Here is a 13,095-nt window from a genome sequence, read left to right on the forward strand (position 1 = left end):
CCTTCCTTCCTTCCTTCCTTCCTTCCTTCCTTCCTTCCTTCCTTCCTTCCTTTTCTTCTCTCTCTCCTTCTTTCCTTTTCTTCTCTCTCTCCCTCTGTTTTTGTTTGTTTGTTTTTTATTTTATTTTTTAAAATGTTTTTAGATAAAAGTTTTTCTGTGTAGCCCTGGCTGTCCTGGAAGTCACTCTGCAAACCAGGCTGTCCTCAAACTCACAGAGATCTGCCTGCCTCTGCCTCCTGAGTGCTGGGATAAAGGTGTGTGCCACTATTCTCCAGCTCATGATATGAATTTTCAATAGGTGTTTCAAATCCTTTAACAAGATAGAGTGTAATCATATCCTATTTTGATAAAAGGTGAGGCTGAATCGCCTAATCTTTGACACCCTGAGTTCTCTGCCTTGGGGAAGGCAAGGCCTCCTCTATGGAGCAAGCAGAGTGCTCCGGCTTTTTCCAGGCTTGAGTAGAAAGCTTCATACCTTCGCTCACAATCCCCAGTGGGGCTGTGGAATGAGGAAAGCCGCTGAGGAATGACTTCTGGCTCAGACTACAGGATCACTCCACGAAGACTGCCCACCTCTCCACCTTTGGTGCTGAGGCAGGCTGATATCACTAATCCATTCTATTCTGAACACATTCCTGAAAACATTTTTACATCCGTCTACCCACCCAACCTCGCGTGCTGAGTGGGAAGCTCTCCACGCCTGGCTGTTACCCAGCCATGCACAAGGTCCATCTGTTGTTCTGCCTATGTACCTCAGCTAGTGGCTTAGGCTATTTTTATTTAACATCAAAAGAATCTTGACCCCCTGATGTAATGACATTTTTCTAATCAAAAGAACACAAGCTGGTGAGGTGGCTCAGTGTGTAGAGGCATTTGTCTCCAAGCCTGATAACCTAAGTTCAATCCTCAGGACCTACGTGGTAGAAAGAGAAGCAACTCTATTGGGTTATCCTCTGGTCACAAAAACAACCGAACAAATAAATATATATATATATAAAGTTTTTTGGTTTTGTTTGTTTGTTTGTTTTTTGCTTTTTAAGACAGGATTTCTCTGTGTAGCCCTGGCTGTCCTAGAACTCTCTTGTAGACCAGATTAGTTTCGAACTCACAGAGATCCAACTGCCTTTGCTTTCTGAGTATTGGGATTAAAGGCATATGCCACCACTGCTTGGCTTGAGTGCTTCCCCCCCCCCCAAACTATTTTCTTTTAAGGGCGTATCCATCACTTATCAAAGATTGAGTGCCTGGTGCTCTTGGGACTCTCGGGGAAAACCTTGCTGGTAAAGGCACTTCTAGTTCCTCATCACTGAGGGACTCTGACCCGGGCGCTAGAGACAGAACCACTGTGGCAAGAATTTGCATATATGACTGACTTGGTACTGAGCTTCACCTACCGCCAAGGGAAAAAATAAAACAAAGCTTATCCACAGTGGAGTTCTAGTAACTCCTTTGCAGGAGGATACTAAGTAACACTCAGTAACTCCTTTGCAGGATACTGAAGGTCTCAATCCGTATCTGTTGTCCTATGGCCTCTTCATTAGACACTTGAGCCCTTTCTACATACAGTGTTGGGTCTTAAGGCACTTGCCATCTGAAAAGACAAAGACTGCTAGAATCCGGGCTGGTGAGATGGTTCAGTGATTGAGAGCACTCACTGCTACGTCAGGAAAGAGGAGTTCTGCTCCTGATCACCTGTAACTCCCACTATGGAGGGATATGGTGCCCTCTTCTGGACACCTAGGGTACTTGTACACACATAACACTGAAGACCCACAAACACATAAAATTAAAATAAAAATTTGCCATGCCTTTAATTCCAGCACTAAGAAGGCAGAGGCAGGCTGATCTCTGTTCAAGACCAAGCAAGACTACGGTAGTGAGATCCTATTTTAAAAAACAAAACAACACTCACCCCCATCCCCACAAAAACAAACAACCAAAAACCTTTAAAAATGCTAATCTCAACCTGGTCAGAGGGTTCAACAAGGTTGCTAGAATTGATGCTTGTGTGGTATAAGGAAGCTAAGAAATACAGGAAGGACATATATTTTAATTCTCAATGTGTCTGCGCTCCAGTATAAATGGCCAGAAGATGTCACTGCTAACCCATTGGACAGGGCTAGAGTCCTCAAACCTCCCAAATTCAATCATCAGAGGACTGCTGGCCATGACTACCACTGAGAAAGCACCTCATGGGGCCTCAGCGACAAGCCCTAAGGCTAATCAGGGTCTCCCTGTGCTGCTGCTTGGTCATTACCTGGTAAACATAAGGTTGGGGATACCTGTGTCACTTAAAGCACACACCCTGAAAATGATAACCTGGAGTTTGGTGACACATGCCTGCAATCTTTTGGGAAGCTGAGACAGGAGGATCACGAGCTTGCTAGCTGGACTACACACTGAATTATAGGCAAGCTTGGGTTAGAAAAGTTAGAAGGGGAGACCATTTCTCACCTCAAGTCATCTCAAATTGGGCCAAATCTCTGTGTAAACAGAGGAGTGAAATATATTTTTTTTCTTCTAGATTTCTGCAATTCAAGTTATAGACTGCCAAGTTTTATATGGTACTCACACAGACATACAGATGCCTCTTACTATCTCCTACAAGCCAGTTCTATACTGTTTTTGCATACTTTCAAAGTCACATATAAAATCTTCTTATGGAGCAGTGTTCAAAATAGCCCTTTCACAGGGGTCACCTGAGACCATTGGAAAACAGACGTTTACATTACAATTCGTAACAGTAGCAAAATTACAGTTATGAAGTAACAAAAATAATGTTATGATTGAGGGGTCACCACAGCATGAGGAACTGTATTAAATGGTCACACCATCAGGAAAGCTGAGAGCCACTGTTATAGAGGCTTAGCCAAGGTAACTAGCCTCTGGCTAGTCTATCATTAACTCTTGCCTGTAAGACATGTCTAGAACATCACTGACTTGGAAGTAGAAAGAAGTGGCCCAAACCAGTCAGGAGCAACGGTGCAGGCAAAGCCATCCTTGAAGGACTATTTATGTGGCCAGCTCCTCTGCCCGCCCACAGTCCTGCTCACCTGTGTGACAGGCACCATGGCACACAGCACAGCACTCACAGACTTTAGTGCTGTCATTCTCCCACATGTGGCTGAGCTCCAGCCCTCATTTTAAGGAAGGGCACGAAAGCAGGTAAGAAGGAGCTAGGGACATTTATTTCTTTTGAGGCAAAGTGACGGTCTGGCATGGCAATGGGACGTTGGGGACCAGTCATGCCAGGCCAGAAGCCCAATTCTAAAAGCAGATGCTCTTCCAAACCTATTGCAGGTCCTATGTGAAGAGCTGACAATGCCCACCTCTAAAGAAAATTCTATTTAAACATAACACTGTCAGCAGGTCCAAGGTTCAGGATGAAAGTGCTGCCTCCAGATATATTTTTATATTCTTTTGATGAAATGAGTCCTCGGAGGGGAAGTCCTGACTGAAGTGTCATGTCACCTTGCTCTTGTGTGGATTTTTCACCTGGATCTCAATACATCTGTCACCAGCAAGGTGTTGACTGACCAGGAAATCTGTGCCTTTCACATTACAACTGGAGACCATGCTGTGTGAAAAAGGAGCTATAATGCCACCCTTCCTGACAGTCACAGATTGTAGCAGTCTTTGAAGCCAGGGGACACAGCATTCTGGATCTGAATAAAACTGATTTTAGGACAAACTTTTGGACCACACTCATTGAGTATGGTGTGGTCTCTATCTCAAATGGAGTGAATTTTGGCTTCTTCTCAAAGGCTGGCAGAATTAGATTTCTACTCTCCAACACACCAAGCAATCTTTAAAATGTTAACCCATCAAATTATCAACAACCTAGATAAACACAAAAGCAAGTCCTGTGGGTTACAAAGCCCAGCTTGAATCACAGCTTTCTGTACTTCTCAGGACATCTAATGAAGTGTCACCACATTCATTTCAAAGAAGAGGAAACTGAGGTTTAGAGAAATGAAGTACTTCCTCAAGAGGACACCTGATTGGTGAGGCAGAATGTGGCTCTGAGCCAGGTGTCCTGGGCTTTGGTGAGAACACTCACTTCTGAGCCACAGTGGCCCCTGAAAGACCCAGGCCCAGCGCAGTACCTGTATTTTTACTTTAGTGATAAGTAGGCAACAGCCAAAGCTTTGGGGAGAGAATTAATTTTTCTAACTTCCTCTAACTGAATGGGAGGGGAAGGGGACCTTGTGATAGCTTTTATTTTCTTTCCTTTAAAATGGAATTGGCTAGACTAGCACACACCAGGAGATACTTGCAAGGAAACACTGTATTCATTCCTGTTGCAGGCCAAATAGCAAGAGCCAGTTACACCCAGTTTAGAAGCATCACACCCTGAGCAAAAATCACCAGCGCGGCATGCACTGTGCCTGCCCAGAGCAGAGACACCAGCACCTCCTGCACCACGCATGCCCAGAGCAGAGACTGCCTACACAGCATGCACCACTCAACTGCTGAGGACCCGTAGCTACCTCGGCAAGAGTGATCCATCTTGTTGAACTGAAAGTAGCCAGACTTGCACTGACACAGCGCGACGCCATCCAGGTCGGTGCAGATGGAGGTCTCTTTGTCACATTCTGGACTCTTCCGCTTACACAAGCTGCCCGCTGGGATGTGAAAAACATGGAGTGAGACCAAAGCAAACCTCTTCTTCACACCTTATGACGCATGAACTCACTATTTCAATAGGCTCAGGAGAGAGTTTCCCAGAGTCTTCTTGGAGCCACAGCCCTCTCCGAGGCCCTGCACAGTCTCTGCCTCTGTTCCCTGGTCACCGCCAATAAATAAATATTCACAAGCATTCCCTATGGAGAAACCAAACTGAGGAAGGAAAGGGCGCTGCCCAACCTACAAATGCAGCCTCAGTGTGTTGTATTCTGTATCTTCACGTTAAAGGACTGGGTGTAAGGGAGGTGGGGGAGCTGGAACAAAACTAGAAAATGTGATCACGTTCTTATGGAGTTGAGAACTTGGACCCAAACCAACCAGTGTAGTCAGACCAGTCTCAAGTGGAAACATGTTCGGGCTTTGTGTGTCCTAGGGGCCTAGGACCACTCTTGTGGTAAGGCAGCTTGCTTTGCCCTCAGTGTGTTGGCTTTTGGGGGTTTATTACAGAACAAGGTTTAAATGGTAATCTGATTCCCAAGGGTTGGCAGGAAACTGTCTGTCTTTCTGTCTTCTCACTACAGTGGTAGGAAGGTTTATTCAGCACAGAGATCAGCAGATGAGCATATGCTGGGGTGGGGGTGGGGGCCCTACTGGCCCGATCAGTAGCCACACCATCACCAGGAGAAACAGAGGCAGACAAAGAAGGAGCCCAGCTTTAAGGCTGGTTTCATGTTCATTTGGGGGCTTTATTCACCTTGTGGTTGATAAAGAATCAGTTTATTAGTATCAAAAAGTATTCACTGCTGAGCACATAGCCCTCTATGAGGTTTTATATGGCAAAGATAATGAAGGGTACGTTTTACCACCCAAGACAGGCAAAGCTGCACATGTCAGTGGGTACACAGAGAAAACAGAACCACAAAACCGACTTGACAGTCGGTTAAAACTTATCTACACATGTTCAAGGTAAAGTAAGACAGATGTGTGCTTCTCCTGTGGGGTCAATAGCAAGTTGAACTCAGGAGAAGATAGGAAGAGAATGAACATTGTACAGTGGAGAGTGGGCACCAATTTTGTAGGTATCATCAAAGAAAAGGCCCCAAGCTCTTCAGAAGGCTCCTGTTAATACTGCAAAATTAACCCTTGCCTGGGCAAGTTCTGGTGATGGGAGATGACACCAAGGCTTGATGGGTCCCCTTGTGGAATTCCCAGCATCCATCCCTTTTGAGAATCCTGAGAACCGAGGCTGTCTGCTCCCAGAGGGTTGAGTTAGGGCACAGCTTTAGTTCTCAGTGATGAATTTCCTGCCTTTATCAGTGGAAGCTGACGTGTTAAATCTGGGCTCCTTTGTTTATTGTAAAAAAAAAAAAAAAAGTTTGTATTTAAGGGGAAATGTTTAAATGGAAAAATCTCACCAGGCAAACTCTGCAAAGCTGGCACCAGGGAGGAACTCAGCCTCCAGGACCTCACATCTGACTTCTTTGAAGGCTTTGCCAGTTTGCCAGTCAACTAGACTTAGAAGAGAACACCTCCAAGCATAAAGACTATCCAGGGCATCCTACAGTGGGAAATGCCAACTCTGATTGGTATTTTCTGGAAGTCAATGTTACGTTTTCCTTCCATCCTGTCCACTGATCTAGGCTGCTAATAAATATTCGTTGCCATGACAAAGCAACCGCTGCCTGCCCACCGCCAGATTTCTGTTTGAACAGGGAGGGCAGGCCCTGCCCTTCCAATGAGGAGTGGTTTTCCTCAGCCTTTTCAAAGAATGTGTCTCACAAAGCCACCCAACAGGACCATGCAGAATCTCACTTAAATCGATCCTTGGTGATATGAGCCTTCTGCATTCACAATTCCCATGGTCTTTCCTGGGCATAACATCCATCAAAATAGACAATGAGCACTCAATGAGCCAAGGGTGAGGCAATGAAGGGGGATTTCCAAAGTCTCTAAATCCCAGGAGACCATGAAGACTTTGAAAGGAAGGAGGTGGACATTCTCTGAACTGAGGGGAGAAAGCCCTCCTTGCCACTGGCAATGTCCAGAGCAGCCTAGTGCTGCCCAGATGCTGGAAACCCAGAAGTGTGTAGCACCTGCTGGTCTAGCCTCCTCTTTAGCTTCGGAAAAATTACCAAGAGACAGAGCCAGATCCCTTGGCAAAACCCAGAGAAGGTCTGGAGGAAAAAAAAAGATGTGAATCCAATTTTGGCTACTGTGCATGGCTGTCTTTATGCTGAAGGGACTGGAATGGAGCAGTGAGGATGGCCTCCTCATGGGGACAATAGTTGCCTATAAGCCACATGGGGGCAGTCCAAACAAGGCAGCTGGGTGAGCAGGCACTCCTGCTAGGGCCGGTTCTTGCAAATCCACACAATCTTGCCAACTTGATCTGCGAAGCACAGATGCACGCACAAGCTGGCAACAGAAAAGTACCCTGGTCCAATGCTGAGCACACCAAGTGTAGTCTAGAAACGGTTAGCAAACTGAAGGGCATCTGCCTTACTGGGAGGAAAAATAGTACCCTAGAGCCCTTGGCAAGAGAAAAAAAAACATATAACCAGAGAGTCTCGAAGTTTCCAGCACCCTAGAACAGGGCATGAACTTTGAAAGGAGACACTTCGATTCTGTTATGTTCAGTTCACTTCCCCCAGTTACTAAGTAGCCAGCCCCCCAGAGCCTGTCTCACGGTGAAAGGGTAAGTACCAGCTCCCAGCTCTGCAGTGCACGTGTTCATGCAAGGAAAGCTCTGGACCAGCGGTTACAACATCATGACCCACTGGGAATGGCCTAGACTAACCAGCGGATATGGCACCAAAACCTGATACCTTCAATTTATGTCTAACATCTGGATGCCAGATGGGGAGGCTTAGCCTAAGCTCTCCTCCTTTGCCGGCCCTCATCCAGTGGTACAATGAGCTAACCAGAGTACACTTTGATCACCAAGAGGGACTAGCCCACTGTGCCTAGGGCGCTTCTCATTCCAGCAAGTTTTCCTCTCCCAGCTATAAAACTATCCCTGAAAGATGCAAGTCTTCCAGACTTGTTCTGAATCACCTTCCTCATTGGCCTTACCCTAATGTAGGGCAGAGCCTCTGACCAAACAAGAACCAAGGTGGGGAGGGCCCCATCGTTCTGGCACTCTTGGGAGCATCCTGCCTGTGCCCTCTCAGTCATTCTATGTTCTTATGTTAGAAAACAAACAAACGTTAGGTAATACTACATGCACATGGCTCTTTGTTTTTTCTTAGTCATCACCATATAAAGGTTGTTGGATCATTGGCAACGTTATAAATACTATATGTCACTTTCTGTCTTCTCAGGAAATGGGAGGAACAGCTTTTGGTTCCCTCAGCTCCTGTAATATCTTCCTCTCACCATGGCACTGTATAGAAGAAACAGAAGGAGCTGGATGCCAAGGAGCTGATGCTCTAAAGGCTATCTGCTGACAGATGTGTGCATTGAGTGTCGTGAAGGGTTGTGCTACATGTTCTAAAGACAGGCTCTGTGAAGGAGCGTTCCTGGGCCTGAGCCCTGAATACCTTTCATCTCTAAGTCTATGCCTGCCTGCCAGAGCAGGTTTCCACCTTAGAGGACTCCCTCCTTACCTCGAAAGACCCGCCTCTGAGACCCCAAGAGGTGGCAGACTTCAGCAGAGGACCTGCAGGAGTTGACATATTTCTGGATTCTGTCAGCCAGGTCAAACAGCATCACATTGGAGGCCAGGATGAAGGTGGTTTGCAGTGAGATGACCACTGTACTGGGCTCTCTGTGGGCAAAGTTAGCAAGGCCTTAACTGACTTGAAATGACATTGTGTCCCAGGCAGCTTGCAAAGTAAATGTTACTGCCATTCTCCATAGAAAGAATAGGGGAGTAGAAAGGCCCAGGGACTGTGGCCTTGGGTTACCCAGTATATTGGCTGTAAAACAGAGACTGGCTTTATTCTGATCACCCATTTGTGAACAGCACCCCCCCACCTCCCAGCCTCCATTCCACAGATCAGTTCATAAGCAAAAGAAATTCTCTCACCTAGATACACGGACTGTAGTTCGGATATAACCAGGCAATGTTGAAAAACACACGTTTAACTGAAATGAAGAACCAGGTTGTCACACAAAATCTTTGAGCCAAGAGACAATTTCCTATTTTCAGGATAAAATAGGTGGTTTCTGTAGCCACCAAGTTATCAGCAGGCAGCTTTACCCAAAGCAGTGTGCCCTTTGTAGTACTCCCCACCTCCCACCACCCCTCCTAAATATCTTTCTGTTGTTCCCCAGGGCAGATAGTGGATTAGTAAGGAAATCTCAGCAGGAAATGTTCAGCCCAGCATCCTCGAAAACAAAACATCTTCAAAGGAGAAGATCCCTTCTAAGACCCAGGGTTTCAAAAACAAAAACCCGGCAGCTGTTTATTTGGACTCTGCATAGGGAACAAGCTAGCTGAAAAAGTTTAGTTCCTCTCAGCTCCCCAGGTCTGATGGGCTCTACAGGCTCCTCATAATCTACAAGGAGTTGACCTGACTCTAAGGTCTTCCTCAAAAAGACTCTGTGGGAAATTACATGACATCAGGGGTCGAGAGCTCTTTTGTTGGGAACAAATTAGAGCTATGTGCTTCATGTTTGCCCACAGAGAGCAGAAAGCCTCTGAGCACCATACAGTGTGTCTGCCTCCTTAACAGCGAAGCTGGAGAGCTCCTTTTATGGAGCAGAGGGTCTCAGTGTCTCATCTCAGGTAAATCCACCTGCCTTCAGAGCCCTCTGACTTGGGAAGATGGAGTCAAGTGTGGAATGTTACCAAGTGGTTTGTGCGTTTGAATGTCACATTACTCTCTTTCTCTCTACATATGTGTGTGTGTGTGTATTTTATAGCAATAATTTATTATTATTGCCTTATTAACCTTTTATCTAGGTATGAACAGAATGCCCTCATAAGAAAGCCCACACTAATGCTTTCTCTGTCATGTCTCTATGGCAACATCCAAATAAATGTTTCAGACCTCAAGGCTCAGGTAAGCATTATGGTTGGCAGGACTCCATATAGTTATACACTGTTGCCAAGAGGTACCCCCAATGTCAGTAATACCACAAGGACACAGCAACTAGAAGCTCTGCATTTGGGACCCCCAGACTCTGGCTCATGCATCTCTTTCTTCGCTAATTTTAACTTAAAGCTTGTCAGTGCAGTGGACATGAAAATGGCCTCCAATAAGTTCTGTAGGTCCTCCTAGTAAATTATCGAAATGTAGAGTGCTCTTAGCAACCTCCAGACTTGCAGTTGCTGTAACGTAGGGGACCTAGTAGACTGATTTAGCGCTGCTTCTGCTTTGTGTGGACTCAGACAAGACAGTCAGCTTCCACAGCCTCCCAGCATGCCATCTGCAACCCTCTTACAGGACTAAGCATCTGGCATAGTCCTTGGCACAGATTAAATGCTCAGTAGACATGGAAATGGAATTAAAATACAAATAAAATTCACAGTCCTATAAGAACACTTAATTCCTGGCTAATATACGAACTCTAATTCAATGTAGTGACAAATCTAATTTAATTTCATCTCTAATTTAGTGCAATGGCAAATTTCAGTACCCAAACACCAAATCTTTGACTTGGGCAGCAGCTGAGAAGAAAATGTATTGTCGGCGTTTTGTTTCCATTTCTTCCCCCTCCCTTCCTTCCTACTATAAAAGCAAAGAGGGAAAGAGCAGCATCCAAGGCCTCTAGATAATTTACATGGTGAGCTCAGGAGCCCAGCTAATTGGAATTGGGATCAGGCTGCTGGCATCCTTTGAGGAGAGAGTGGCCTTTCTCCAAGCTCTGAGAACTCAGGAGGTCACATCAGGTATCAACAGCAGATGGGACACTACGCTTTTCTGGTCTTCCCTCTTCACCCACAGCTCACACGGGTGCAGGCATCGTCATGCTCTTGTGTTTGCGCAAGAAAACAAAACAGCCTGGCAGACGGGGACTGGGCGTGATGATGTGCCTGAAGCAGCACTCTTCGGATCCTTACACCTTTCTTCCAAGACATTTTTTTTTAACCTCACCTTGAACTTTCCCTGTGAATAGAGAAGCAAGTCTGGGAGACATAGATGACCCTAAGTAGAATTCTGAATGAGATCTGGTCTAGAAAACAAGGGATTAGTGTGCACAGCATTGTCCGGAAACTTACTGTTTGAGCGATCTCGTTCTCAAGCTCATCAGTGTCGGAATGGTTTTCCACAGTAGTATTGAGAAAAGTCTTCTTTAACTTAAACTCGGTCACGAAGGTTCTAACTGAAGAGGAAAACATTGCTCATCAAGCCACACAGCAGAGACCAAGGCAAAGTTACATGCATCTGTAAATCTCTGGGACAGCCAGCTTTAGTCTCTCACAGGACAGTCTGGGTGTGCCTTCTTGAGGGTAAATATACTCCTTCCTCTTCTAGGTGACCAAGGAGTGACAAACATTTGTAGTAGGTTTAGATTCCAAGGTGCTAAGATTCCATTATTATCAGCCACATAAAGAAAACCTGCCGGGTGGTGGTGGCACACGCCTTTAATCTCAGCACGTGGAGGCAGAGGCAGGCAGATTTCTGAGTTCAAGACTAACCTGGTCTACAGAGTGAGTTCCAGGACAGCCAGAACTACACAAAGAAACCCTGTCTAGGAAGAAAAAAGAAAGAAAGAAAGAAAGAAACACTGCTGGGTCCAGAAAGGGGGAAAGCCTCCTTATTTTAAGGTCTATTTTACTCACAAAATAAAATTCTAGATAACACCAATTTCTGATGATTAGGCATGAGGTTCCAGAATGGGCTGACAACCAAAAATTAAGTCTGTTTTTAGAGCTGGATCTTATCACTCATCATATTAAATTATATTTATCAATTATTATTTATCATTAAATCAATTTATCATAAAATTATATCTTATCCTTATATTAAATTCATATCTTTCCCTCTATACAGAAGAAAAATAACCTGAAACACAGCAGTTGGGGTCCTTCTAACACAGAAAGCTTGCGAGCGGAATTAAGAGGAAGGCTGGCAAGTGAGCCAGGGAAGACAGCTAACATTTTAGAGTTAACTGACTAAAGCCTGTAGTTCTTATTTAACATCCTTCTGCTTGTTCCACAGCTCAGTGAAGCCAGCTGCTTAGGACTCTTTCTGAACAGCAGGCAGCTCTTTGAAAACACTCTGGGCCAAGGGAAAGCATCTCAGCACGCTCTAATTTGGATGCCCCTCTGATGTTTACGAACAATGAAGCCAAATGACTTGAAAAGAGAAAGATGTCGTTTGCACAATTGAACTACTTTCCTCCCCATCTGTGCTACCTGTGGGCGGGCACTCTGCACACAAGCTATCAGGACAGTCACCTGACCTGCTGGGCTTCATTCCTTCCCATGTCCAGGTTCAAATCCACCCTCCGTTCAGAAAAGTGCACAGGATAAGGGTTAGGCACACAGAAGTTTTCTGCCCGTGCCTTCTGTTTTTAACATGAGTAATATCATCTGTCCTCTCCCAAACCCTGTCTTCTTTCCTGGAAAGGATTTGCCCAAGGCATTTATACCTCTGTGGAGATGAGGCTGTGCTTGGCTTAAGTTCCTGCTTATTGTAGAAACAAGGACTTTCAGCCTATGCTTTGTCCTGGGTGGCTCCATTTTACAAGCAGCGTCTGACTCTGTTTCATGCTATGGGTGGTGATACTCACTCCTGTCTAGCATGGGGCACAGACTGCTAAATATCTTGTTGCAAAAATGAATCAAATCAGATTGGATCTGTATGAGTATCTGGGCTTTCTAAAACTCTTATTGGAAAGGGAGGCCCTAAGAACTTATGAAACACACCAAGAAAGGGTGCAACAGCCACTCCTGCACCCTATAAAGAGGAGGACACCTGACACTCTTGTGACAATGGTCCCAGCAACCTGGCCTCTGACCACTCAGTATGCACAGGGACTGCATGACTACAGGGCTTCAGCTCTGCTCAGTTTCCACTCTTGCCATGGCGTTCTCTGTCCCTTTGTCCATCTGGCCCCCATTCTGTGTAAGATCTCAGCCCTGTGGCCTATATGGGTCTGTGCTTCACCTCACAGTCCTGTGCCTCTACAGCTCCCCTCACGTGTAGTCCCAGATCAAGCCTGCACCCCCACAGCAGCTTGCTGTACTTCTCAGCAACTCTTCAACATGGTTCCTGATCTAACCACTAAAGCGACTGATTCTCTTCTCATCCGTATCAGCTCTCCGACACCCCTAAGGCCCCTTTAACCTTTTTGTAGCTATTCTGTGACACACACACACACACACATACACACACACACACACACTCCTATACTATGATGTGTAACATGTGATCTGAGTTAATATTTGTAATTAAATTTGGAATAAACCTATGCTTGCCAATGGCCAGCTGTCAAGGGAGATCAGAATAATTTGGCAAATTAGAGCAAATGAAATTGAAGTAGCTTCTGAACTTATTGTGACTCAATAAATTCTGA

At 45.5% G+C, this 13,095-nt stretch overlaps 1 protein-coding gene across 1 annotated transcript in view; it reads right to left on the bottom strand.

Annotated features, from left to right (window-relative positions):
* The window catches only part of Heg1 (heart development protein with EGF like domains 1), an 81,974-nt gene that overhangs the window by 24,667 nt on the left and 44,212 nt on the right, over positions 1-13,095 (bottom strand). The window contains exons 10-13 of the mRNA XM_028752237.1: positions 10,793-10,896; positions 8,654-8,712; positions 8,232-8,392; positions 4,491-4,625 (exon numbers count right to left, since the gene is read on the bottom strand). Coding sequence (XP_028608070.1) covers positions 4,491-4,625; positions 8,232-8,392; positions 8,654-8,712; positions 10,793-10,896 — 459 coding nt within the window. The remainder of the gene's footprint in view (positions 1-4,490; positions 4,626-8,231; positions 8,393-8,653; positions 8,713-10,792; positions 10,897-13,095) is intronic.

The sequence above is a fragment of the Grammomys surdaster genome, unplaced genomic scaffold (genome assembly GCF_004785775.1).
Source record: "Grammomys surdaster isolate TR1022 unplaced genomic scaffold, NIH_TR_1.0 125889, whole genome shotgun sequence".
NCBI classification, from domain to species: domain Eukaryota; kingdom Metazoa; phylum Chordata; class Mammalia; order Rodentia; family Muridae; genus Grammomys; species Grammomys surdaster.